Source organism: Clupea harengus, chromosome 8 (genome assembly GCF_900700415.2).
Source record: "Clupea harengus chromosome 8, Ch_v2.0.2, whole genome shotgun sequence".
Taxonomy (NCBI): Eukaryota; Metazoa; Chordata; class Actinopteri; order Clupeiformes; family Clupeidae; genus Clupea; species Clupea harengus.
The window spans coordinates 29,502,491-29,529,454 of record NC_045159.1 but is presented as its reverse complement, the minus strand read 5'-3'; the positions used below and the strand labels follow the sequence as shown (position 1 = coordinate 29,529,454).

General features: G+C 42.9%; 1 protein-coding gene across 3 annotated transcripts; it reads left to right on the top strand.

Moving 5' to 3' along the window:
* Positions 1-2,667: 2,667 nt before the first annotated feature.
* On the top strand, positions 2,668-26,714 carry hlcs (holocarboxylase synthetase (biotin-(proprionyl-CoA-carboxylase (ATP-hydrolysing)) ligase)). Of its 3 annotated transcripts, none has more exons than XM_012829619.3 (11): positions 2,668-3,038; positions 3,424-3,561; positions 4,491-4,653; positions 4,746-5,761; positions 6,378-6,560; positions 11,429-11,703; positions 20,999-21,066; positions 21,863-22,023; positions 22,687-22,801; positions 23,688-23,901; positions 24,925-26,714. In XM_012829619.3, the coding sequence occupies exons 1-11, from the start codon at positions 2,790-2,792 to the stop codon at positions 25,091-25,093; spliced, it is 2,751 nt and encodes a 916-aa protein (XP_012685073.2). In that variant the 5' UTR covers positions 2,668-2,789; the 3' UTR covers positions 25,094-26,714. The 3 variants fall into 3 exon arrangements, with proteins under 3 accessions (XP_012685073.2, XP_031428524.1, XP_042564547.1); XM_042708613.1 differs by having other exon boundaries at positions 2,898-3,223; XM_031572664.2 differs by lacking the exon at positions 3,424-3,561.
* The last annotated feature ends 250 nt before the right edge of the window (positions 26,715-26,964 follow it).

Below are 26,964 nucleotides of genomic sequence, written 5' to 3'. Positions count from 1 at the left end.
ACGTAGACATATATACATGTAAATATGTATATATTGGTTTAGACCATTCATCTGACCTGTCGGACAGACGATACGTATTGACGGAAGTAATATTAATGAATGATTGGCTAATAAATAGATTTGTTTCAAAGACATTAATTTGAAACCTTTTGGTAATAATTTCACCAGGGTTTTCTATTTCTCTGAAAAACATTTCTTCAATAAAGGAATTGAACATGAGATGCAGTATTCTTGTTGAATAAAAACGTCTTTTTGTATGACATTTTGGGGAAGTCATTTCAATAACATGTTACATGCATACAAAGTGTGCTGGGGGCTAAGCAAACTTAAACACCATGTGAAATAAACAGCCAAGCCAAGTTTGACTACAGACCTAACCTAACACTCAGTTTATTACGCTAGCTTGTAACTATTAACATATTATTTGACAGTGTAAAAGTTCGATTAACAAGTCAGCTGTGTATTTAGACGTATGACTTCGTAAAAGTTCGGTTAACAAGTCAAGTTGTGTATTAAGCCGTATAACTTAACAGAATTAAAAAACGTATAAAACAGAGTAGCAGAAAAGCATGGGAGGAATATGATGCTCGTGCACGCACAATTCAACGAAGGTTGGTAACGCGAAGACCGCATGCAGGTGCGCACTGTCTGGTTTTATATTTCAAAATAGTTTCCTTCCTACGTAGATTCTAAGGTTTGCGCAAATGTCTTTTTGGGATGGAATCTAAACTGTTTTATAAATGTACAAATCCTTGCATAGAATCCATCCTTATCTTTAAACATAGCGTTTGCACGAAGCTGGAAAGCTGTAGGCTACGCACAAAACTAATCTGACGAAACCGTGTGCAAAGATTCTCCTTATCCCGACCAAGGAGAAATTTTGCGCAGATGCATGAGCACCACAATCTACCCTCTCTCCTCCCTCAATTACACTAATTTGAATATGCTAATGAATACAAATATGCCTAGATTATCCCCGTGTTCAGAATGAGACAAACGTTACTCAATCGCTCACATTAAGGTGATCTCTGCAATTTGCGCTTTAATGTTAACCTGGTCAAACCACATTGAACTTTATATTCCTTTGGTGCTTTGGTGCTCCTATTGCTTTGGTGTAATTTCTGGTCGCGCACCTCCCAATTTCTGTCACTTGTCAGGCGTGACTCGGTTTGCGCAAATGCAAAATGAACAAGCAGGAGACACGGGTCGCAGCTCAGGCATGGACGAATTATCAAACCATGGGCCCCTGGGCCTGGACATGTAAAAGCACCCCCCCTTGCGGGAAAAAAATTGTGCGCTCGCAAAACACGCCAACACGCACACACAAACACAATTAGGCGTATATATTTGACCAACAATGTGTTGGATTTTACGCTCGAATAAGATACTTTGGCTATTGTATTGGGAAAGTAGACAGGTCAAAGAGAAAGCTATCAGAAACATGGTTAGCGCTCTGACACGCAGCAACGTAAACAAACGGTCAAAGTGCTGAAGCGTTCTTAAAAACATTGATGAAAGGCATGATTTGGTACGGCGGGACACACAGCAGCTTAACCCACATCTGAAAAACACATACACAATGAAACAGGCGCTCGGCGGCGACCTGACTCCTTAATTATAACAACCTGTTACGGCAGCTTGAATGACAGCAGTTCTGCAGGAAACGTTATTGCTATGTCCCTGTTGTAGTCAGCTCACAGGCGATGATGAGCTATATGGCAAGGCTAAACGTCTGTCTAGCTATATCGTATCGTCTCGTCTCATTATCAAATAGAGACTTGACATTGGACAACAAGATACATAATACCCAGCAATCCTCATTGCATATCTGTATATGACAAAAATAACAAAGAAAATAATAAATTATAGATTTAATTGAATCGTTTTTTTAATAGTTTCTATATTTTTTGTAGGATAAGCATATAATTATGTTATAGATTGCTACTGATGATTTCCCCCCAACATTTTTGAAAACGATGACAGAGACAAGTTTGCCATTTCAAGGGTATAGCTTAAGGTGCTCTTGCATATCCTAAAATAATTCATCGTTGACCACAGTCGTATTTAAATAGTGACACTCTGCACTGTCTATAGTTACGCCCCTGGCACACTTACACATTTTCTAACACAGCGCAGGTACACTCAATTAAAGCCAACAGCAAATTAACTAAATACAACCACAAATAAGAGACATAACAGCGACTTCACGCAGAGGCTCTGGTTTAAGGGCCTCCTGAGCTCATGGGCCCCTGGGCCTGGGCCGTTCGGTAATCCATCCCTGAGCTCAGGCTGTTTCTGTTCATCTCTATGACCCTTCAATGCGGTAGCATAGGGATTTGAACCAATTGCCATTTGAACGTGATTAGGACACTTATATAACCGTGACCCAAATCGTACTTTGCCATTTTTGGCTATATTAATTAATATCAGCAGTAATAGCCTTGCAACATCAGAAATGTCTTTGGTGTATATTTAAATCTATTGAATGACTCAAAATATCTTTCTCAGCCTTTAAAGTTTCTCTCCAGTGGGCCTAGGTCTCAGGTGTATGACTTTTTCTTAGGCCCTAGAACCTGGTGGTCAAGTAGCTGTACGCCTGCGCTGACGGTGGCAGTAATGAACACAACGCGCAAAATAATCCAAAGAAGTGACGTCATCACGTAGAATGCGATGTGTTTAATAACAAGGAAGTGGAATTCAGTGCTCAACCGGAGCCATACAACCTGGTGGTCGGTGAACAGGCCATCGGCCAAATGGGTTCCCGTTTACATATGCAAATGTGACTAAACATGCTTATAACGCTGTGTTACGTCTACCTCTGGGTGCGTTTTCAGAAGTTTTACACGCCGGTCATTTGCAGGACTGTACATAGATTGTGCGGGAGCACCAACCTTAGCAGTTTCACTTTTTGTGCTGTAAAGCCAGACCAGTGTCAGACGGGGGAGCAAACTTCTAAGCAACACAAGTCAACCTTACCAGAAGACACCCAGGTTTTCCTTAAGCTGGGAAACAAGGCTATATATATCACCGAACCACAGGTGACATTTCGTTGCGATTAAAAATGTTAACCCTGAGACTAGCTAGCTAGCTCAACGTTATCATCAAGGCTATCAATTGCTTTAGCCAATCAAATCCAAGTCCATGGGCATCACGCAAGGTAGTGAGGGCAATCGCTTGCAGAATGTGAAAGAACGCGTGCCAGTATTCTTTTCAGTGTAGCAGAGTAAGTTAACTATTTTAGTGACAAGGAAATGTTACAGATATGTAATTTTGTGTTGAATTGAAGAAGTAACACCTTTAGTATTGGTTGACCTAGATAGTTTGTTTTAACGTATGCGGTCTTTGAATGAGAGCATTTTTAGCGTTGTGTTTACAAATGATTGGGTTCCTTATATCTTTGTATGTTATTGGTGTTATTTGTAGGCTTGTGATGACCTCACCAAGTGGACTCTCTTAATAGGATCTTCCCTGTTCTGTCGTCCAAGGATAGAGAACATTGCTTTCATCATAGAGGCTGCATCAGGACCTGCTGGGGGCCAATCTCTTAACTCAAATAAAAAAGTATTTCTCTTATCTTTTACTTATGCTGCACAAACTCCTAGTTTGTAAGTCGACCTTAGTAACCCCTTTGCCTTTTGCTTGACATATGATGATGATGAGCTCAGTGAAAACGTCCACCTTTCCTCTCATCGCTGACATTTCAGAAGTATGTCGTTGTACTGATCAGAACTAAGTACATTTTTTGTGCTAGTTTCCAGGCATAGGTCTATATATAAGCTACAAAAAAAGCATTTCAGAAGGGTTGTGCGCTTCTTTAACCCTACATCTTTTATATTGTCAATTGCCTCGGAAATTGATAGTTATTAAAAGTGAAAGTTATTTAGTTGTGTTTGTGTGCTCAACGTTGGGTTTTGCACTTCTGTGTAGACCAGTGCCTTGAATCACCCTTGACAGAAGGATGTGCACATTGCAACCATTTTGCCCTTTCAAATAAACAAATGGACTCTTTCGGCACTGCCTATGTTATTGTACTGAGTTGTGACTGACTGGGGTTGCAAATCTTTTCCATCATTATTATCCTCATCATTTGATCTAGATTTGTTTTCCATTGTCCAGAATATGAATGATTCAGTACAAGTGTCAAGAGCAAATATGTAGAGTACAGTGGAATATTTTGAAACCCCTTCTATACTTTATGCCAAGGCTACACCATGCCCTACAAATAAAAGCAGCCATGTGTGTAATTGATAAGAGGTACATGTAAATGTGAATATTAGAATGTGTGCATTAAGAAAAAAAACATACACTCATCTCACAATGCACATTGTAGAATATGCAAATGATAACCACTGTACCTCTGCCAACATATTCACAGTTATATAAATACATCCTTGATGAATGTTCACATTGTCTCTTTATGAATTCCAATCCGAGAAGCTTGACTGACACTTCGGGATGCTTTGCGTTGCTTTTGGTCCCCTCTGTGTTAGGTGCTGCAGTGGTCTGATTACTGTCACCCCTTGGCCCGCAGCCCTGGACTCCCCTTCAGGGCCGTAGCTGAGACGAGTGTGGAGAACTTTAGCCGCCTGGGGGTGGCGTTCATGGAAGATCGGCTTCAGATGGAAAATGGTCTCGTTCCAGAAAAAATAGTCTGTAGGTCTCTACGTTAATCATCCAATTACTTCATTTTTTTTCCTAAGGCACATGTACCCACAGATAACATCTGTTTCTCTTCTGTTTCCTAGCTGTTCTGCTTCAAGAATCTGCCCTCAGGGAACTTATCGAGAAGAGACAATCAGCGAGCAGCAAACAGACTGAACAGCGCGTCCAGCCTCTCCCTCTAAATACTCCCGCTGCAATCGTACTCTCAGAACCTTCACCGAGAGAGCAGGAAGTGGACGGTGTCCCACAGGGCTCAGAGCTGACCGAGCACAGAAAGGGGAGCCTGAACCTCTCGGTTGCTTCGGAGCCCACGGCTCAGAGGACCAGTGAAGGAGAGTGCAGGGATTCGCACGGTAAGGAGCCCAAGGCAGCAGGACACCGTCACATGGAAGGCCACCACCTCCACCTGTCCAGCTGCCACGAGTGCCTGGAGCTGGAGCACAGCACCATCTTGTCTGTGAAGTATGCCTCGATAGAGAACATTCCAGACCTGCCCCACGACTATGACTGTGTGGAGGACAGCGACGAAGGCACAGAGGAAGTGGAGTGCTTTGCAGGTCAGAGCAAGAGGGTCAACGTCAGTGGGAAGCCCCCCAATGTTCTTGTGTACACAGGGAGCTGCATGGAGAGATTCGATGCGATCCGCTGCCTTCTTGCTGAATGCATAGACACTGACAGCTACGCCCTGTACCCACTACGGCCCCAGCAGGCCCTCAGCGAGCCTTGGCTGGAGAGCACGCTGCTGTTGGTGCTAGCAGCAGATGAGGCCCTGACCCCACAACTACAAGAGCGCTTCCTGGCATACCTGGACAAGGGAGGGAAGGTTTTGGGTCTCTCCTCCACCTTTTCCCCGGCAGGCCTTAATCTGGTGGTGAAGGAAGCCCAGAGAAATCAGATCTGTAGGCTGAGCTTCACCAAGGCCGACAGCACGGAGCTAGAGCTGAGTGCGTTGGCCAGCGGGAGGGTGTACGTGCGGGAGCCAGCCGACTGCGTGACGGGCGAGGTAGAGCTCTGGGGAGAACTGCACGGAGATGCCAAGGACATGGTGATCGTCAGGGTGACTCACGGAGCATGTGGTGGGGAAGCTGTGTTGTGTCAGGTACTAGCCGACCCTCAAATGCTCCATTACTAAAGAAGGATTTTTTGGAAGCAAGAATTATTAGGCCAACAAAAGTAGCATTGTCCTTTTTCATAATATCTTTGACTTTGACTACTGAAAGTGTGCTGTCAGATGAAGGCAAACTGAAAATGTGCGAAATATAATCCAAATCCCTTTTATTAATTAGCCCAAATTGATAGAATAGCCTGTAGCCAAAACAAATTCAACTTTTCATATTTTTTGTTTTTCACAAGGTAGATTTCGCCACCCAAATAGGACACATCATATTGGATGATAAAAACAACTCAATCACTAACTTCAGAAGCATGCCGTTTATTCCCTCCCACTTGTTCATAAAAAAGTGGGAGAGGAATATTTAATATACTTCACCAGGTTAGTAAGTGAGCCCCATATGTATAATTCATGAAAATGGCATCAAAGAGTCAGAACTTTACATTTGTCCAATCAGAGTTTTCTTTTTTTTTTTTTAAAGCTTTTAAGCATCTAATTGCACCTTATACTATGTATGACTTACACAGACTTGTCCACTATATATTTTTGGTATTGCTACATGAGGCCCTAATGAGGCTCATTCAATGTCTTTTGTAATTGACAGGTGCGTTTGGAGACTGCACCAGATTCACAGCATGTGCAGAGCTCCGATGGCTTTGAAGTGCTGAAGATGAGTAATGCCCTTCGCTACGAGGTGCTAACAGAGATCCTCACGTCCCTGGGTCTGAGCTGTGAGCTGAGCCAGATGCCCCCCCCGAGCCCCGTGCATGTCCTCTCCACCTGCCCGGTACATACATTCAACTCCTTTAATCACTCCTCCTCAAACTCTATGCTCTTATATAATATAGAAACAAAATATAGAAAGAAAGTCTAATTCTGTGTCTCAGACCATGAAGGAAGGAAAGGCTTGGTTGCTGTAGAAACCTCTGAATTGATGTACACTCGTTTCAGTTTTCGTGCATATATGAATACGCTTAATATGCAAAACACCCTTAATACGGATCCTGCTTAAACATAGAAATGGCTGTGTTTTTCTGAAGACAGCAGTTAGGCAGTAGAAAAAAAGCATGTCCAGCTAGATCATTCAGTGCTTGACAGTTCTGGAAAAACTGCCATTGTTGAAATCACTGTGCATTTGTATTAGGGGGAAACATTGCAGATATTCTTAGAAGAGACAATATATCAGCGCTCTGTGCATAATACTCATGCTACTCAGGGAAAATCGAACAGCTGGACATGTGCGTTATTCTGATGATATCATCCTGAATCTCCTCTTGTGTTATACTGTATAATTATACTATTATTGCTGTATGACAAAGAGTCCATTCACATGCAGATATAGTCTCTGAAATCTAAGCCAAAATGTGTCCAGATTCAAATCACACACTGCAGAAAAATGTGTGTACTGCAACTGAGTATTCATAGTCCTATCATCTCTCACATCCATTTCCATTTAGACAGTTGGTGAGCTTCATTTTTGTTCATACACGTTTGTTCACGTTTATGTTGGTCTCCTGGTACACCTTGGATACTGAAGGAGCTTTAACGGGAGGGACTCGAATGGTGTGAGAAAAGTCACACTTTTCTTGAGCTCGTGTTGACCGTCTCCTTTGAAGTTGGTGAATGAATTGAATTGGCGATGTTTCAGCGTTGTTCAGTCTGATCAAAGACCTAATTTAAATGTGCAGTGTTTGTCGTCTGTTTCAATCCATTTAGGACTAACTTTAATGAATCTGCCCATGTCATTTAAGCCTTTTGAATATTTCTTTGTCAAGATCCTTGTTCTATGGCTCCTAATGTTTTGAAAGTCTTCGGCTTGTTTGGGGATTGTTTGGTTTACGGGACGGCATAATAGGCATTTGCATAGACAAATATAGGTGGAATTTTCCAACACTAAGGCTAAAGAATAGCATTGTGCTGCTGAGTGAATGCAGCCAAAACTAGTCAGCAGGGAACAGTTGATTAGTCTAAGAAGTCAGTGTTTAATTCCACTATTAGAACTGAAGCTCTGGATCTCCCATTGATATTCAAATAGCCCTGCGGCCACTGGGCGGCCGGTCCAGCGGTATGCTGGGAATGTGCACTCTGAGTTCATCAGTATGTGATGTGGATTAATTATGGGGAAAAGAGGAAAGGAAAGTGGCAGATTCCAGGCACTGTGCTATGCTAAGACCACACACTGTTACAGAACCTCAGTGTAGAAGCTGACCCAGTTTTATGCTGTTTGCCTTGAGATTACGTAGCTACTTTGAAGGTGATTTTTGAGAAAGTGAAAATATTGAGGGTGCCACAGTGCCATACTCAAATCATTCTCTTATCTCTGTCCTTCGTATTTGGGCATAACTATTATTTTGAGGACCGCTGGGCACCCATGTTTCTTGATGCTTGTAATGTCTTCCAGCACCCACTAGATGGCAGGCAGTCTACATGCTTCCTACCTTACTTATCTTGAAGTACTGTAAAGAAAGTGAATGTGATTTTGAACATGTCCCATGTTAATTTGTAAACTGCAACTAATCTATTTGCTTCTGTTGCTTTGCAACATGCTTGAGTTATGTCAGAAATGGCTTTAGCTTACGGATATAAAATGATTTTAAAGCATTTCCTGTAGATGTAACAGTATGTTAAAAGAAGGAGACGATAGCTAAAAGAAGAGCTAAAAGCATTTTTTCCATGGGATTCTCTGTGTTCTCTGCGACCAGGAGATCATTAACGATGTGGCGCTTGAATGACTTTGACAAGTTAAGTTACTCATTTGTACACCCACTTGGCCCTGGTTGGCCTCCCTTGCTCGACACAAAACAATTGTGTTACTGAAAGTCAAAAACTGTAGTATTATGGCCCGAGAGGTTTGTTTGGACTTGAGGGTGACATTTGACCCTTGCCCCAGCCACTTTGTTACAACAAACACCCAAATGATGAAAGCAGACTGCCTGTGGGATTGCTTCCAGATTGGTTTGGGAATGGCAGGGGCGGTAGGGGCAAATAGAGCGTGCTCTGTGCACCTTGCCCGTGGAGGAAGAGAGGAGGGCCTGTGTGGAGGGCTGTTGAGCCCATCAGATTGGCTCACTCAGGGAAACTCTGCTACCCCTACAAATTTGTCAAGACCCCTGTTTATCTTGCCACGAGCTTTCCCACTGTTCACAAGACTCATTCATCACCACCTCTGTTAGTCCTCGAGCCCTGTCCACCATCTTACGATAGCGATGACACAAAACATCCTGTGTCAGAAACACAGTGACACACAACGTTGATGACTTTTTTTAATTTAGTTGTCATATGTGTCAGATTGCCAGACAAGGTATTTTCAAACATTTAAAAAGCTAACTTGGATTGCCTTCTTTAAATGCACTTTTAATACACTTTTTTTTGTCAAATTCCGGTTCTCTGGCTGTCCATTTTGTGTGTGTGTGTGTTGTTCGTACGCAGTCATGGCTCTGTAGATGAGAAACGAACATAATGGCTTGAACCCGAACCACAAACAATCCCAGCCAATCAACACGCTGTTTCAGGAGCACGGAAGGGAGGCGGCGTGTCATTTGATTGGCTGTTGTGCTCCAATATATCAACACCCTTTTGCCAGAATGGTGGACTCGACCTTTATTCTTGTGTCTTGCTAGCGGTACCTCTTGGGCTGGGGCTTGTGTTCACCCAGTCCTTGTGCTCCAGCCTCCTGCTTTAAAATGGGAGCTCCACTCCTCGGCGTGGTGCCTCCTGCTTGAGGGGAAGCCCAGGCTCATCCCGCTTGTTTAAAGACCGTGGAGTGGGCCTCAGGGGGGCACCTCAGGGGACACCTCAGTCATTACCATCCCCATTGAACATGACACAAAGCACAGAATGATGGGCATGCTCACCAGAGCTTCGGAGTGATTAACTAGTCCGTGCGCGCTGTGCGTAGATTTGAGCTAATCACGTCATTATACTCATTAAGTCGTATTTTTAAAGTGTTTTTTTTTTTTTTTTTTTTAGAGCAACTGGGTCAGATTGCTTTCTAATAATTTATTTAGTAAAAACATCTGATTATCTGGGTCTTATTAGGTTGATGAAGACATAAGCTGGGCCGCCTATCAAGGATTTTTGAAATATAAGGACATTTATTTTTGCTCCTTTTAGTGTGTGATTAAATGTCTACCAGACTTTTGAAATGATTATCTGCAGTGTCAAAGACACTTCCAACTATTAGTTGTCGTTCTGAATGTCTGCTCACAAAACACTTCCACAACCTTGCTTGAAATAGCTAATTAACTTTGTGTTCTTTAGTTTGGTGTGCAAGCTTTTGGTGTGAGTGCTTTATTTAGTTTAGCAGAGAGACACTGTGCTCTGACCATGGACTGGTGCCAGCCAGGTTTTTCTTCTTCTTGATGGACTGTAACTATGTTATTTATTCCAAACGAGCCACGCCATTACTCTACCTTTCTTCAAGTGTTAAGGTCAGGCAAAGTCCTTCCCAGCGAGTGCCTGAAATACAGTTAGATGCTTTACTAAACAAACATATATCACTCATTTTAGGGCCTAATCTGACCAACAACACTTTTTATTTGAGTCTGTTTCAGGAGTCATAACGGTGTGGAAATGACATTGTACGTCACAAAAATAGCAGTGAAGATAGACATGTCCACTGAGGAGCTGTGGCATTATGATAAATGCATCGGTTCAACATAAGAGCCTTGAATCACTACTTTATTTCATTCCGTTTATTTGAATCTATCCATTACACATTTGGAGGAAACGGTTTTGGTTTAGGGGCTGTGCCGCTGTTGTATAAATATCTGTGTTATGTATTTAACAGTTCAATGAGTTTAAGAGCTTCAGTTTAAAGAAATAAGTAGTTAAATAAATTGCACGACTACTTTTATGCATTGCATAGGTTTGTAAGCATGCTTACAAAACTCAATCCTAGGGAATATCTACAAAAACGAAAGTGGAGAGTTTTTTTTCAAAAACAATCTTTGTAGGTTTCCTAGTTGCAGTGCTACACAAATACATGGCTTTGATTTAACTGACTGTAGCATATGTCCAGCATAATCTAACATACGTCTCCACGGACACAGGCAACAGTGACCTCTATCAATAGCATGATATCAAGTATCAAATTAAACCTTACTCTTGATTAAGGAGCCGTTCTGACGGGATGAGCTAATTCTTTCTATTGCATTTGTCAAACATTTGTTCAGGTTTTCCTGAGAACTAAAAAAAATGAGTACTTGTTGAGAAGCATATGACCCTGTTGATTAATGAACTTTGACAGAAAAAGACCAGTAACTCCACTGCCCAGGGGAACACGGTGTAATGAAGCCAACTTGTACAGTAATTGATTATACATGCCTGTTAATTAAATTGAAGTGTGTGTGTGTTTTTTTTGTTTTTTTTTGCCTGGCTTAAGTTGGAAAAGTTTTCAGATCGGCTCTTCCCTTTTTCAACATTTCTAGATGCAGCCATTGAATATATATTCAGTGATAGAGTGTATATATATGTATATATATATATGTATATATATATGCAGCCATTGAGTATATATTCAGTGATAGACTTATCGTCCCTTATGCATTTGTTTTGTGAAGTATGAATATAATTAAATCCTAATGTTTTATTTACTCATTTGAGATGATTTATAGTTGTTGATGACCCCCCCCTCTTCCTCTTCCTCTTCCTCAGGAGTTGAAAGGCCGCTTCTTAAAGTGGCTGGAGAGCCAGATGGACAAGGAGGGCATGTTCAGGTCTCCAAAGACCTGTCTGAAGCTCTCGTCAAGTGCAGAACTCCAGACAGACCTGCCTGAGGGGGTGCTCGCCCTGCTCCCTGACCCCCCCACAGAGCTCTCGTCAGAGCAGTTCAACCTGCAGGCCTACAGCCACCACCTGCACACTCACACCCTGGGTCGCACCCTGCTCTTCGCCGAGGTCACCCCTACCACCATGGACCTGTTGGAAGGGTAATGGAGCTTTTCTTTCTTTCCCCCCGGTGCCTGGGCCAGCGGTAGAGCTGCTGGCATTATGTTTGCCAGATAGATTAAGTGAGTGAATTGCCTCCAACCCCAGCGTTAGCACGCAGCCTCTGTGCCTTTCGTGTGGAAGTATGGTTGTTGCACGCTGTGGGTTCTCAGTCAGAGAGTGAGGGGGAGCCTCTGGGCGAGAGCAGCCACTTACATGGCGACACAGAAGTAAGAGTGGTTCACTCTGCCGTGTGTGTGTGTGTCTGTGTGTGTGTGTGTGTGTGTGTGTGTGTGTGTGTGTGTGTGTGTGTGTGTGTGTGTGTTGAGGGGGTGGGGGGGCGTCTGAGCTGGATCTAATTTGATGCTTGAATGACCTCACAGCAGTAGAGGCAGGCTGCACCTAATAGAGGTCTTTGTCTCCATCTCCACATTTCACTGGGAACTTGCCAGTCAACAGGCGGGATCCTAGAAACAGGTGGAAGCTATTAGACCTGTCATAAAGTTTGAAAAATGGATTCTGGACCTGTGCTGAAGTGATTGAAAATGACAGTGTTGTCATTAAGGTTCGGAAGGTAACGAAAAAGGGGGGAAAGTCTGGGGCAAGAAAAAAAATGTCTACAGTGTGATTTCCCCGTCTCTTGATCATAAGTTTAATTTCCAGATGTACCATGTTACAGTCTGATTAAATAGTATTATTTTTGAATTAAGTAGCATGCATGAAATATGTTTATTTTAGCCAAGTAAGCAGGACACTGGTGTATTTTTCTATGTCAATATGTTGAGAGGATTGTCATTTTGATTTTTTGTTAGGTATTATAAATTTCAATGTTAGGAAAGTGCTTATGTTTCTTGCTCAAAAAGCCACAATAGGACATGTTTATTTAAATGCTGTAATACGCAGCCAGATGATTCACAAGGTACGTGTATTGTGCTGTCTGTGGAGACCGTAGACCTGACTGAATAATCATTTCCTACATTCATTAAAAACAGAGGATTTTTCTAATACAGGAAGGCAGGAAGAAGTATAGACTAGGTATAGAAAATAAGTATAGAAATGTGTAAAATTATTTTGCCATCTCCCAATCCAAAATGTATAGCGGGCTTTCAAAATGGAAATACATGCTTAGTAACCAATATGAAATAACAAACCAGTAATGATAGAATAGAATAGAATAGACTTTATTTGTCATTGTGCATTAGATACACAACGAAATTTGCTTGTGCAACCACAAAAAAAAAAACAATGCTTCAATTGACACCCTTCAATCACGCATGTGACATTTGTAAGCTTTGTTTTAATTCTAACAGTGATATTTTATAATTATTTACGCTGACTTTAACTGGGATGAATCCATTTTTTTTAACTCAGAGGTTATTCATTAAAATTATTGCTTTTGTGTTGACCTAAGAATATTTTATTCGTCAAAGCGTATACGTTTAAACATGGGTCATTTAGTTTGTTTGATCTGTCAGTGATGGGGACCATATCAATTAGAATTCTCAGATTGTGCAGAATGTTGGAACTTCTCCTTATTGGGGATCCAAGTGGGGGCTTGAGAGGGCCTTATTAATAAAAGTAGTGCAGGACCAGGGGGGGGTAAAGTGCTTGGGTAGGCATTCTGGTGTGGAGCTGTGGATGAAGACGGGTTGTATTGATGTCTCTGTGAGCCGGGCGAGCGCTCTGTTTGTCCAGAGTATTAGCGCTTTGTTTGGCCAGGGCCAACTAATATAGGCAGCCTGAGACATAGGATAGTGTTCTCACAAGGTCACAACCAGGCTGGGGTCCCTGTGCTCCCGTGCTCCCCTGAGCCTAATGGGACCACCGCACCGCACCGCACCGCACCGCACCGCACCGCACTCATCTGGCTGCAGGATCCACTGTAGCCAGGAGCAGATGATTCATTCGGGTTCCCTTTTAATTATGTTGCATTATTTTCAGCATACTATTGACACCAGAACGCTATCATTTCATTTGACAAATATGTCAAATCATTTTGATGGCGCAAACAATTACTGGTGTCCCCTGGTGTGTGACCCATTCATTTGTGGTGTTCATACTGATCATTAAAAGCTCTTCGGCAGATATGGATGCTTGCTTGATGCTCGTAGGAAAGTGCTGTGCAGACAGTCAGAGGGGGTGTTTTAGCCAGGCCAGCTGAGTGCCAGTGTGGTAGGTAGGTGGTGGTGAACTGTGAGGAAGTGTTTATTTGTGAAGCTCAGAGGAGCAGACGGGATCAGACCCATGGTGTTGTGTGTGTGTGTGTGTGTGTGTGTGTGTGTGTGTGATACCTCACCAGCGAGCTTTAATGATGCTTTTCCTGTTCTGCTAAATCTGATCCCTGTGCCTGCAGCACTTTGTCTCTCTGTTCCTAGTTGTCAAGACCGCCTGAGTCCGCTTCTGGCTGCTCACTTTCAGAGAAATGCCTTTTTCTATTTGATTTATTTGGCATTTATTTTTTATCTCTAAGCAATATCGCAGACATTTTGCCTTTATATATAATAGTGCATTATTTCATACAAACCTTTGGAGCAATGTGCAAGTATTTGGCGCTATGACGGTATTAATTTATATTAATTTATTAATGAATAGGGTATACATTATTCACTCCATATGTTCCAGTTATGACATGGACTAGCAACTCACACTATGAAAAGCAAGACATTCATCTTGGTTAAACAGAGCCGGGACCCAGGGTTCACGTGTGGAGACTTCCTCCTCTGGCAGTGGGATTAAGACAAACACTCAGAACAAGGGCCTCCTCTGGTGAAAATGGGCCAGTTGTTGGACCAAAAGAACCGGCAATCAGTGTTTGTTTTGACAGCGAATCCCAAATCCAAACTGACACTGTATGGAATTAGGCCCTGTTTCCTGTGTAAAATACGAACCTTGGCAGCGTGGGGTAGACTGGAAGGTAAAAAGACACCAATAACTTCAGCAGCAGGTTTGTACATAAAATAAAATTGGTCCAATTGACCTTGCATGCTCTACCTCCAATTATCTCAAATTGTAAGCAGATGGTTAAAATCCTCATTTCATATTCTGTTAAACATCTGGCATTGCATGCGCAAGAAGTTTACATCTCGGGCGAGCTGCATACTAACTAGTCGAGGCTGGGGTTAGGCTGGTAGAAACATGTATTATATTTAATGCGTTAAAGTGTTAAAGTGTTGGCGCACTCATACACACAAACTTTGTGGTTTCAGATTCGCAGAGCGCTCACAAACCCAAAGCGTTATTTTTGTGCTCATTTGATGGAATTCACCATGTTGTTTGTTGGATTGGACGAATAACATGAAATGAATGGCCCTCACAGAGCCGCGATGTAGAAGCCGAAATGCGCAGTGCTGTGGCGCTGTCTGCTATCGGGGGGCTGTAGCCTGTCAGATGACTGAGCGGGGAGCAGCCCTAAGAGGAGCTCTCTCTCTGGTCCAGCCAAGTCAGGGAAAGTGGGAATTACAACCTTGCCGCTCGGGGTAATGGAGAACAACTGTCATTGATCACCTCCGAGGGAGCTATTTGAAAATGATAATTTGCAGTGCTCTTCAGGAAACAGGATTAGCTCAATTAATCACATTTACAGATTAGTTTGTCCTTTATTGATCCCCTTTATTGATCAATACAAACATGCTTATGTTAATTGCACTAAATCCAGTTTTGAAATTGATGTGTGGAATCAGCTGTGATGGCTCTTTAGGATATTTGTATTGTTTGTTTCAAGCTCAGTTTTCGTGCTGGGTGGATTTTTTTCTTTTCTTTTTGTGTCAATGTGGATTTTGGAAAGCTGTTTTTAGTATATCCACTCATAATTTCAGGGCTTAAATGTGGTCAAATGATATTGTAAAATGATATTGTAAAATGGAGAGGCTTTGAATGTTTGGCAGGGTTACATTTTTGAAGTTACTTGAGAGCAAAGCCCCACGTCAGTACACCATGACTGTTCATCGCCTGACAAGATGCACACTTACATTGAAATGTCTTCATCTTTGGCGTTTGCTATGAAACAAAAGAGGATATCTTTGAATCCTGGTAGTTAGGGGTAACCTTTGGTTGGAAATCCTCTTTTGTCAGTTTGTGTGTCAGGACTCCCAAACAAGGTGACTGCTCTGCTAATCCATGACTGAGAAACTAGTCAGCCTGGGTGTGTGTGTGTGTGTGTGTGATCACTCCTGTCCACTTGTCATACAGATGACTCGGGCGGGGGCCATTTGCCCTCTGACCCCCCCACCTCTGGGTAAGTGACCCCTTTGGGCTGAGCTGCCCTCACAAAGGCCTTTGAGGTGAGGCTGAGGGGTATCACTCCCAATGGAAACAAAGGCCTGTCTTGACTTAAAAGATCGGCTCTTCTACAGGGAGATGCGCTCTGTTCTTTCACCCACAGATGTGCTACTTTGTATGTCTTTGTCGGGCACTTGTTGTAATTACCAGCGAGACAATGTTCCTGGCCTGGCTTTTGAAAAAGAAATGTATGATCTGGGAACTGCTGAATGGTAGCGCTCTGTGTGTGTGTGTGTGTGTGGTGGATGCTCGTGTCATTATGTGCATCATAATGGCAGAATAGCTTGTATGTGGGTGTTAAACTCAACAGCTCTGGGTCTTTTCATGTTGACAAAATATGTGCAGCCAAGCAATCTTTATGTAGAAATTAGGACACTTTTTCCCAATTGCATGACAACAAGCTGGCCTTTTTTTTGTGTGTGTTAAAAAAAAAAAGCTAAATGGGTTTAAAGAATTTCTATTCTCTGTCATTCTTTCCACATAAGATGCAAATCCATGTTATCAATTTATTGATTTATTGAGATGTACCAATTTATTTGATTCATTTGCAGTCCTGTATGTAACATTTCTGCACATAATCTTTCAAGAAGATACTAAAGTCAAAAAATTGCATAGCTTTGGGTTGTGACTTTCCTGACAAGTCCTCTAAGGTGTTTTGGACCTCAGTATTAATTGAATAAAGCTAGAGGCCCAAATCTCACCGTGTGTTGAGCTAGAAGCTGTCCATAGAGAGTTCTAGCTACATGAACAGGCTTCTGAATATCCATTCACATGGCTCACAGGCGCTCTCCCCCCTCCCGGCCGCTCTCTTTCTCTCAGCTCGCTTGGATATTAGATCATTTCCAGTGCGCCATCGCCGTGTCAGAGAAGCAGACTGAAACTGGGAGGATTACCTCCCTCCCCACTCTTTGGCCACAGCTGAGACCGACTAGAATGGCCACTGTTTGATGTGTGGCATTAGTAGTGAAAGTGCCATTGTTGGTGTCTAATTGCTAATTGTAGGCCCCCTTTCCCCCACTTGTCCTTTTTTCTCTTTTGTGAATTTTATTGGGAATTTTTTTAATGCATTTTTGGTTTCTCAGCCACCGGACGCCCTCTGGGCCCAGCTCAGTGGATGTGCTTTCAAAATGAGATTAACTTCTAGAGGAATGCATTAGCCTCAGCTTTGCAGCTCCACACTGCCTGAGCTCGCCTTATTATAGATTGCTCTTCACTTGAGCCCCACAGATCGGCCCCCACCCCCCCCACCCCCCCACCCTTGCTTTTATTGACAGCCTCCCTCCCATTGAGCATATAAGAGCATTACCATGTTTAGAAATGAGTTGTTTGGTGTGATCCAAGGCTGATCTCATATTTGCGTTGCAGAAATTAATTTGATACTGCTTTGCATGCTAATCTTCTCAGGATTGATGTCAGTTAGGACAAAGCTTTGAAAAGGAGACATTTCGTTGTGTGGAAGGACAGCCCCATGTACCCCCAAACGGCTCACTTTAGTTCCCAGCTCTTGGGACAATGCATGTTTTTTTTCCTGGGTTGGCACTGGTTTGAGTTTTTAGCTTGTCCCGAGTTCATTGAGGAACTAGTCTATTTAAATATCAGGGTTCAAACCTGATCTGTGGATATCTATATACTTTCATCTTGATATCTGTTGAAGAGAGGCTGGACGTTTGTGTGATGTTTTCTGAGATTTGCCGATTTTTATTTATTTATTTTTAAATGTATTTTTTTTTTTTTTTTTAGCTTTTTTTTTTAGGGTACTTACACAGCCCCTTGCTGTAGTTGCCAATTTATTTATCATGTTCCTTAAAGGCAGAAAAAAACACACTAGTACCACCTAACCAGACTGGCCTTCCTTGCCTTGTTAGGTGTTGATGTGCCTGATTAAAAGTTCATTTATTGGGCTGAATGAAGGACTCCAGAGGGCCAGCTGGGCCCCCTGTCGGCTCTCGTCAAAGCCTTGATTGGCAAAGGAGCAGCCGTTGTCACGAACAAGTGCACGGGGTTCTCCGGTGGTCCTGCCAAACAGTCAAAGCTCTCAATTAGGGCGCTGCGCTCAGTCGGGCTGCTTAACCTGCCTCAGCTGCGGGCAGGTCATGTTCCTGTGAGCTGCACCCCACCGCCTGCACACACAGGGACAGGAACCATCCATCCAGCAGCCGTATGCTCACACCACACTGTGTGTGTGTGTGCCTGTGTGTGTGTGTGTGTGTGTGTGTTTGTGTGTGTGTGTGTGTGTGTGCCTGTGTGTGTGTGTGTGTGCGTGTGTGTGTGTGTGCGTGTGTGTGTGTATGTATGTATATGTGTGTGTGTGTGTGTGTGTGTGTGTGTGCGTGTGTGTGTGTGTGTGCGTGTGCGTGTGTGCGTGTGTGCGTGCGTGCGTGTGTGTGTGTGTGTGTGGCAATGGGTGGGGGTGTCTGAGTGTGTGAGTCGGGGATGGAGAGGTGTGTGTGCAGCCTGTGAAGTCTATGAATGTCTTTGCTAGAGTGTATGTTAATGAGTGTGAACATATATTTGTGCCGTACGCGTACACTGTCAAGGGAGTGAGTGAGGTTAGGTATGAGTCCTTTCTTTGTCTATGCTTGTCCTTAATATTGTCCACGTAATTCCTTATGTTTTGTCTGCAGAAAATGTCTTGTCGAAGCTATAACATGCAATGAATTGTTTAATTCAATGCAGTTTGTACATGGCTTTGCCAGGAATGGACAAACACCTCTTGCTCTTATTTTTTTCCTAATTGAATATGTGGTGGAGTTTTGTTTGTTTGTTTGTTTGTTTTGGCAGTTTGGTTATTTCGGCCTGCCCAGACTAATTAGAATTACGTTGACAACATAAATCCTGTTTTCTTCTTAGTTTAAAGCGCTTTCATACACTTGAATCTGAATATAGAGCCAAGTTCAAAGACATAGGTCTATATCCAATATTTAGCCAAGTCCCAAGATAGACTTTCAATAATGTCCATAAATGTGATTCCACTCCAAACAAGATTTAAATGTTAACATTTTAAAATGGAAATTAAACTATGAATTGAATGAGTGTATAGTTTTGGATTTCAGAAATAAAAATGGTTTCAGGATATACACAGGTTATGTAATCTGAAGACATTATTTAAAAATAAATAAAATAATATATATACACATATATTTATTTTAATTCTCTGTATTGAGTTTCTTTGTTCCAGACATTTTATTGCATTTTCTTTACTCTAAAAGGTAAAATAAATCTTAAAATGACTGGATGTCTTGCTACTGTTGCTTGAGAATGACAATGAATTATTGTTCTATATTGCAAACTCCATGTTGTACCCTTATGTCCTTTTAGATTTCATTAAATGTTGGCTCTCTCCAAGCTGCACGCTGATGTCAACATGGTGGTGGTTCTTGTACGGTGAAGAAAATAACCAGTGCTTTAATAATAGAAACTTTAAACTAAATCTAAGAAAGATTGTGTACCGGTGAATCTGGTGGATTAATAGTGATGCGGTTCAGTAACAATCATTTTGCATCATAAAAGCAAAGAGTTCCTCTTCTAAGCCAGCTGCCAGTTACAGAATCTTTCTTAACTGTCAAGTGGGTTAAAACGGTCATGGGCCCGCTTTTGGATTCATGTATTTTGCCTGAAAATAATATGATTCCTTTTCCTGATGATGTGACACATTCTGTACAAAATCACCAGAAGGCGAATGTGGATAATGAACATTCTGTTTTTAGACCAAATAAACCTGCTTCATGTCCAGCCACAGTGGCCCCTACCCCTAACTGGCCCTCCATCTTTATCCACAGTGGCCCCTACCCCTAACTGGCCCTCCATCTTTATCCACAGTGGCCCCTACCCCTAACTGCCCCTCCATCTCCACTCTACATTTACAGGTGGAACAAAATCAGGCAATAGGTTTTCCCGCAAATATCCCACTTAGTTAAAGGTTCCTGTAGCCTTGTCCACTAGAGAGCAGTGTTACAAAAATGGTTCCTGCATATAAATACTTCAAACTGATGTATCTGTTTTATATTGATTCCCAATTGGACTAAGCTGTTGTATAACATTTTAACATAACATTTGGCTAGCTGGCTAAACTAGCTACCTCACTTTTCATTCTTGCCTACTTACTCAGTGGAAAAGCAAGAACTTCTGAATGACTTTGTGCTTTCATCCTAGTGAGATGGAAACGGTTTGCCTTCTACAACACTATACAAATGACTTGATGGATGTTTTATGAAGGAAGGAATAAGTTCAGTAGCTGTCAAAGACACAGTTTGAATTATGGCAACATGTGTGTGTGTAAACAGAGCTATAAATGGTGGACATTTCAGTTGATTTTTGCCAATCATTTGCCAAACATATATATATACACATAGGTTTATTTGTGTTTATTTGTGCTTATAGATGCCTACTCGGAGCATTGGAGATGTCAGGGTTTGCCCAACTCTATGTAGCAGCAATTAAAGAATAAGTGCTATTAATGTACTTTGGAAGTGTTGAAGGATATCTGTAGGAAACACTTCTCCAAGCAGTGGTTTATATTTAACCAGCTATTTGATTACTGCTGCATGTCCACCTGGACTGAAACAAACAACCACGGCCGTTATTCAAACATTAACCCAGAGCAGAGGTGTTGCTACTCAAGCAGTCGTTACAATAAATCATTCATCCACACTTATTTCTTCAGGAAACTCTTAGTTAGTGTTAGTTTGTCAAATAAACCAAATCCTTGAGAAATATACTTGGAAATCAAATGACCACAACCTGAATGACGACAACCACACAAATGAACTATTTCTTTGTCTGATGTCTGATCTCTTTATGACCTGTTCTAGGTACTTTTAGGGGGGGGGGGGGGGGGTGGATTGACACATCAGGATCTGCTCATGGGTTCAGTGTTTTGAGGGGGTATGTTGACTTGGGCACTGAAATCTGAGCCTTCAAATGGTAAAGTCATACTTTGGGTAAATGCTCTGGCCTCCGTAAATGTAATTGTCAAGCTGTTTAAAACCCCCGTTTATTGCCTGTCTTTCCACTCCACAGGTTGATGCTTCAGCTACCAGAGGAAATGGGGTTAATCGCCGTAGCTCTTCGTCAGACAAAGGGCAGAGGTCAGTAGGTTTCCATTGCAACACCCTTGCCATTAGATTAACTTTCACTCCTTCAGTTCCAGCCGCGCCGACAGGAAGGGTCCTCACCCAAGCAAATCATCAGTTGTCTTGCCATGTGCTATTCCAAAGAGTAGTATTCAAATCAGTGTCAGCCTACTGAAAACACTGTGCACTAGGCAGTGAGTCCATGGCGAGAGACCGATGTCCATCATACACATTGGGGACGCACAGTGTGTGTGTGTGTGTGTGTGTGTGTGTGTGTCTGCTGTGTTTCATACACATTGGAGATGCACAGTGTGTGTGTGTGTGTGTGTGTCTGTGTGTGTGTGTGTGTGTGTGTGTGTGTGTGTAAGTGTCTGGTGTGTTTCATACACATTGGGGATGCACAGTGTGTGTGTGTGTGTGTGTGTGTGTGTGTGTGTGTGTGTGTGTAAGTGTCTGTTGTGTTTCATACACATTGGGGATGCACAGTGTGTGTGTGTGTGTGTGTGTGTGTGTGTGTGTGTGTGTGTGTGAGAGAGTCTCTGCTGTGTTTCATACACATTGGGGATGCACAGTGTGTGTGTGTGTGTGTGTGTGTGTGTGTGTGTGTGTGTGTGTGTGTGTGTGTAAGTGTCTGCTGTGTTTCATACACATTGGGGATGCACAGTGTGTGTGTGTGTGTGTGTAAGTGTCTGCTGTGTTTCATACACATTGAGGATGCACAGTGTGTGTGTGTGTGTGTGTGTCTGCTGTGTTTCATACACATTGGGGACGCACAGTGTGTGTGTGTGTTTAAGTCTCTGCTGTGTTTCAGGCCGTGGAGGTAACGCCTGGCTGAGCCCCCTGGGATGTGCCATGTTCACCCTGCACGTGCAGGTCCCCATCAGCTCGTCTCTGGGCCAGAGCATCCCCTTCCTGCAGCACCTGGCAGCCCTGGCTGTGGTGGAGGCCGTGTGCACTCTGCCAGGATATGAGGTATCCATCCCCCTCCATCCCCCTCCATCTCCTCCACTTGCACTCTAGTATTTCACTGTGTGTGTGGGTGTGTGTGTGTGTGTGTGGGGGTGTGTGTGTGTCTGTGTGTGTGTGTGTGGGTGTGGGTGTGGGTGTGTGGGTGTGTCTGTGGGTGTGTGGGTGTGTCTGTGTCTGTGTCTGTGTCTGTGTCTCTGTCTGTGTGTGTCTGTCTGTCGGTGTCGGTGTCGGTGTCGGTGTGGGTGTGTGTGTCTTCTCATCCTGATGATGAGATACACTCATGTCCTACAAAGAATAGTGTTAATGGTCTTGTCAACTGTGATGTGTCCTGAATCAATTAGCGTTCATCATTCAACAAATATGTGCTGAGGTTTGAAAACCTGAGTATAGCATACAATCGAATTATTGTAGAAATCACACACTGTCACAACAATGTAATAGGAATCCCAGTCATAAATGAGGGAACAGCTGTGTGACTGTGCAGTGTGTGTGTGTGTGTGCATCCAGGTGCAGGAGGATGAAGAGTTTAGTCAGGTTGAACGATCAGCAGTGTGTGTCATGTTTAACCGTGTTTGTAGAAGGGGTTCATTCACTGAGCCAATGCTGGGATGATGAGGATTGTGATGTGTTCCTAAAAATGTTTCTGTCTGTTCACTTTCTTGACAGAAACTCGACTTACGGCTGAAGTGGCCTAATGATATTTACTACAGTAACCTAATGAAACTGGGTGGCGTTCTGGTGAACTCAACAGTTATGGGACCAACCTTCCATCTTCTCATAGGTAATGTAAGGTGGCATTGCACTGCATGATCTAGCACGCTGTGAGATCTTTGCCCTGGATAATTAAACCTCACATTCACTGGATAATCAAACCTCACTGGCATTCACTAGATAATCAAACCTCACATTCACTGGATAATTAAACCTCACATTCATTCCCTGGGTAATCAAACCTCACATTCATTCACTGGATAATTAAACCTCACTGTCATTAACTGGATAATTAAACCTCATATTCACTGGATAATTAAACCTCACATTCACTGGATAATTAAACCTCACATTCACTGGATAATTAAACCTCACTGTCATTTACTGGATAATCAAACCTCACATTCACTGGATAATCAAACCTCACATTCATTCACTGGATAATTAAACCTCATATTCACTGGATAATTAAACCTCACATTCATTCACTGGATAATTAAACCTCACATTCACTGGATAATTAAACCTCACATTAAACTCTCACATTAAACTCACTAATTAAACTCTCTGTGTGTCATTCACTGGATAATCAAACCTCACTGGATAATCAAACCTCACATTCACTGGATAATTAAACCTCACAGTCACTGGATAATCAAACCTCACATTCACTGGATAATTAAACCTCACAGTCACTGGATAATCAAACCTCACAGTCATTCCCTGGATAGTCAAACCTCACTGGCATTCCCTGGATAATCAAACCTCACAGTCACTAGATAATTAAACCTCATATTCATTCACTGGATAGTCAAACCTCACTGGCATTCCCTGGATAATCAAACCTCACAGTCACTAGATAATTAAACCTCATATTCATTCACTGGATAGTCAAACCTCACTGGCATTCACTGGATAGTCAAACCTCACTGGCATTCCCTGTCATCTCTTCACAGGTTGTGGCTTCAATGTCAGTAACAGCAACCCAACCATCTGTATCAATGACCTGGTGGTGCAGCATAACCGGGAGCATGGCTCGAACCTGGAGCCCCTGAACCCCACACACCTCATCGCCCGCACAGTCACCCACCTGGAGAAGCTCATCGCCGACTTCCAAGAGAAGGGTCCGGCGGCCGTGCTGCCCCTCTACTACAGAAGATGGGTCCACAGGTGAACCACCGCCATGATGCGCTCTCTCTCTCTCTCTCTCTCTCTCTCTCTCTTCCTCTCTCTCTCTCTCTTCCTCTCTCTTCCTGTCTCTCTCTCTCTTCCTTCCTGTCTCTCTCTCTCTTCCTCTCTCTCTCTCTCTCCCTCTCTCTCTCTCTTCCTCTCTCTCTCTCTCTCTCTCTCTCTCTCTCTGTAGATGGGTCCACAGGTGAACTACCGCCATGATGCGCTCTCTCTCTCTCCCTCTCTCTCTCTCTCTCTCTCTCTCTCTCTTCCTTCCTGTCTCTCTCTCTCTCCCTCTCCCTCTCTCTCTCTCTGTCTCTCTCTCTCCCTCTCTCTCTCTCTTCCTGTCTCTCTCTCTCTCTCTTTTTCTCTCTCTCTCTCTTTTTCTTTTTTTCTCTCTCTCTCTCTCTCTCTCTCTCTCTTCCTGTCTCTCTCTCTCCCTCTCCCTCTCTCTGTCTCTCTCTCTCTCTCTCTTCCTCTCTCTCTCTTCCTGTCTCTCTCTCTCTCTCTCTCTTCCGGTCTCTCTCTCTCTCTCCCTCTCTCTCTCTCTCTCTCTCTCTCTCTTCCTGTCTCTCTCTCTCTGTCTCTCTCTCTCTCCCCCTCTCTCTCTCTCTCTCTCTTCCTCTCTCTCTCTTCCTGTCTCTCTCTCTCTCTCTGTCTCTCTCTGTCTCCCTCTCTCTCTCTCTCTCTGTGTGTCACTCAAATTGATGTGTGATGAGGCAACCCTGCTTTTACTGTTTAGTTTTTATTATTAATCATTTCCATTTCCAAAGGATTGTTCAACTTTGTAAAGTCAGTTAGTAAATTACTCAGTCCTTAGTCAGTTATAGTCGAGCTGAAGGAGTTGGGTTGGGTTTAGAATGTTGTCTCTCTCTCCAGAGCAGCGCCTCACTTGTGGGTGTGTTGGATGGCCTGCTGTGGTGTTGTGTGCAGGCAGCTGTGTGTGTGTTGGATGGCCTGCTGTGGTGGTGTGTGCAGGCAGCTGTGTGAGCGCAACATGTGGCTTGTCTTGTCTTCTCTCAGTGGAACTCGGGTGAAGCTGTGGAGCGAGGACGGCCCAGAGGCGGAGGTGGTAGGGCTGGACGACCACGGCTTTCTCCAGGTGAAGTCGGAGAAGGAGGTGGTGTCCGTCCAGCCTGACGGGAACTCCTTCGACATGTTGAGGAACCTGATCATGACCAAGCACAGCTAGGCTCCCTCCATAGCACAGCAGCATTCTCTCTTTAGAAGTACAGCCTGTTTATCTGCACAAGTACTGAACACGTTATCTATCTTGAATTATTGATTGAAAAAGTAATACCAAACATAAACTAGGATAAGAGTATAAGCATTATGCATTATGCCCATGTCATATGAATTCACTATGCAATATCATATATATATATATATATATATATATATATATGATGTGCTATTCTGACTTACCAACATGGCAGCTATAATCACAGATCTTGTTAGTACTTAACACTCTCCAGCCCATTAAGGTCTGGTCAGTACATTTTGTATTGGTTGAATTGATGCCATGCAGGTGAATAGGAATCGTCTTTTCGACGCTATTAAAGTGAAAGAAAGAAATACGTTGTGCCTTTTCATTTTCACATGATGTTCACATTATCTGTGCTATAAATGACGGATGAGAGGTACTGTCCCTGGGGGTTTGACACCGAGGTGGTTCGAGTGTGGGGAGATATTCCCTTTCTTCTCTGGGATGGGACTCGGGACACAGCAGCAGTATTTATCATAACTGACTCCGTTGGCTTCCCTCAAAATGCGAATGCCCCTACTCTCTCTCACCACTTGAACTGACATATGGCTTAGAAATTAGAAATGAGAGATGTTGATATTCTAGCCCTCAACTCCGTCTCGTCCCACATCCCTCTAAGCGGTGCCACTCGCTCACGCTCTGCTTTAATGTTGTGCCACTGCCCTGGAGGTGTGGAAGAAAAAGGAATTTGAAACTGAAACTGGTGAAATATTCTGCTAGGTATGAGGTGTTGTGCTAATCTTAGTCCTAATGCTTGACACAGACAGAGGAAATCAGAAACACCCAACATGGTTCCAACATTTTAAAGACTGACAACGTTGTTGAATTACATTACATGAGTGACATGGTTGAAATGTACAGCAGTGTTGATTTCATGAACATTTGTGAAGAGAAGAAACATGTGGCGAGCAGGCGAGCAGGCGCACACACACTTCATGTTCGGGGACCGAGATGGAGTCCCCCTCTCCCCCTAACGAGCAGGCGCACACACACTTCATGTTCAGGGAAGCGAGATGGAGACTCCCTCTCCCACTGTTGCCTCAGATAGTGTCTTCTGTGACTTTCATTTTCATTTTGGCACAGACAATGCATACACTTTGTGACAATAAAAAGGTAAACCAGTTTTGTATTTTTCAATTCAAATTTTAGAAGAATTTTAGATGGCACATCTAGCATTTAATTAAATTAAATAAAATGAAGAATGACCCATTTCTATGACATTCCTGCTGTACTTAGTGCATATGTGAACTGTTCTGGCACTGATGCCTGTTTGGGATGTGCTAAGGATTCAAATGTCTCTTCAGTGCTCTAGTGGCAAAGTGAAAATGACAACTTGGTGTTAAGAACATGTAAATGACTCATAGTTTGCTGTATTGATGTGTGTATGTACTTAAGAGTTTTTCATTGCTTGTTGCAAACTTATAGGGGTGTTAAAATTGGAGAAAACGTTTGGTTTGATTAGGTTAGTGGGTTTTAGAATATCCTTGATTTAAATCAGTAATAGTCTTTTATTTTCTATATGTCATAATTCAATAAAACATACAAACAATCAGTTTTTTGGCGTGTTGACAAACAAATCATGAGAATCATGCTATTATCCAGAATGGATAGCAGTAGTTGTACATGTTATATTGAGGATGGCTTGCAGTAGTTGTACATGTTATATTGAGTATGGCTTTGCGGGTAAAAAAAAAAAAACATGTTGTTTCCTAGGTCCAGCATTACCCAGCATGCTTTAGGGAGCAGGTGATCTGGCCCCTTTCTTCCCTTCCCCTGGGCTCCGTGGCCCTGTGGGGGTG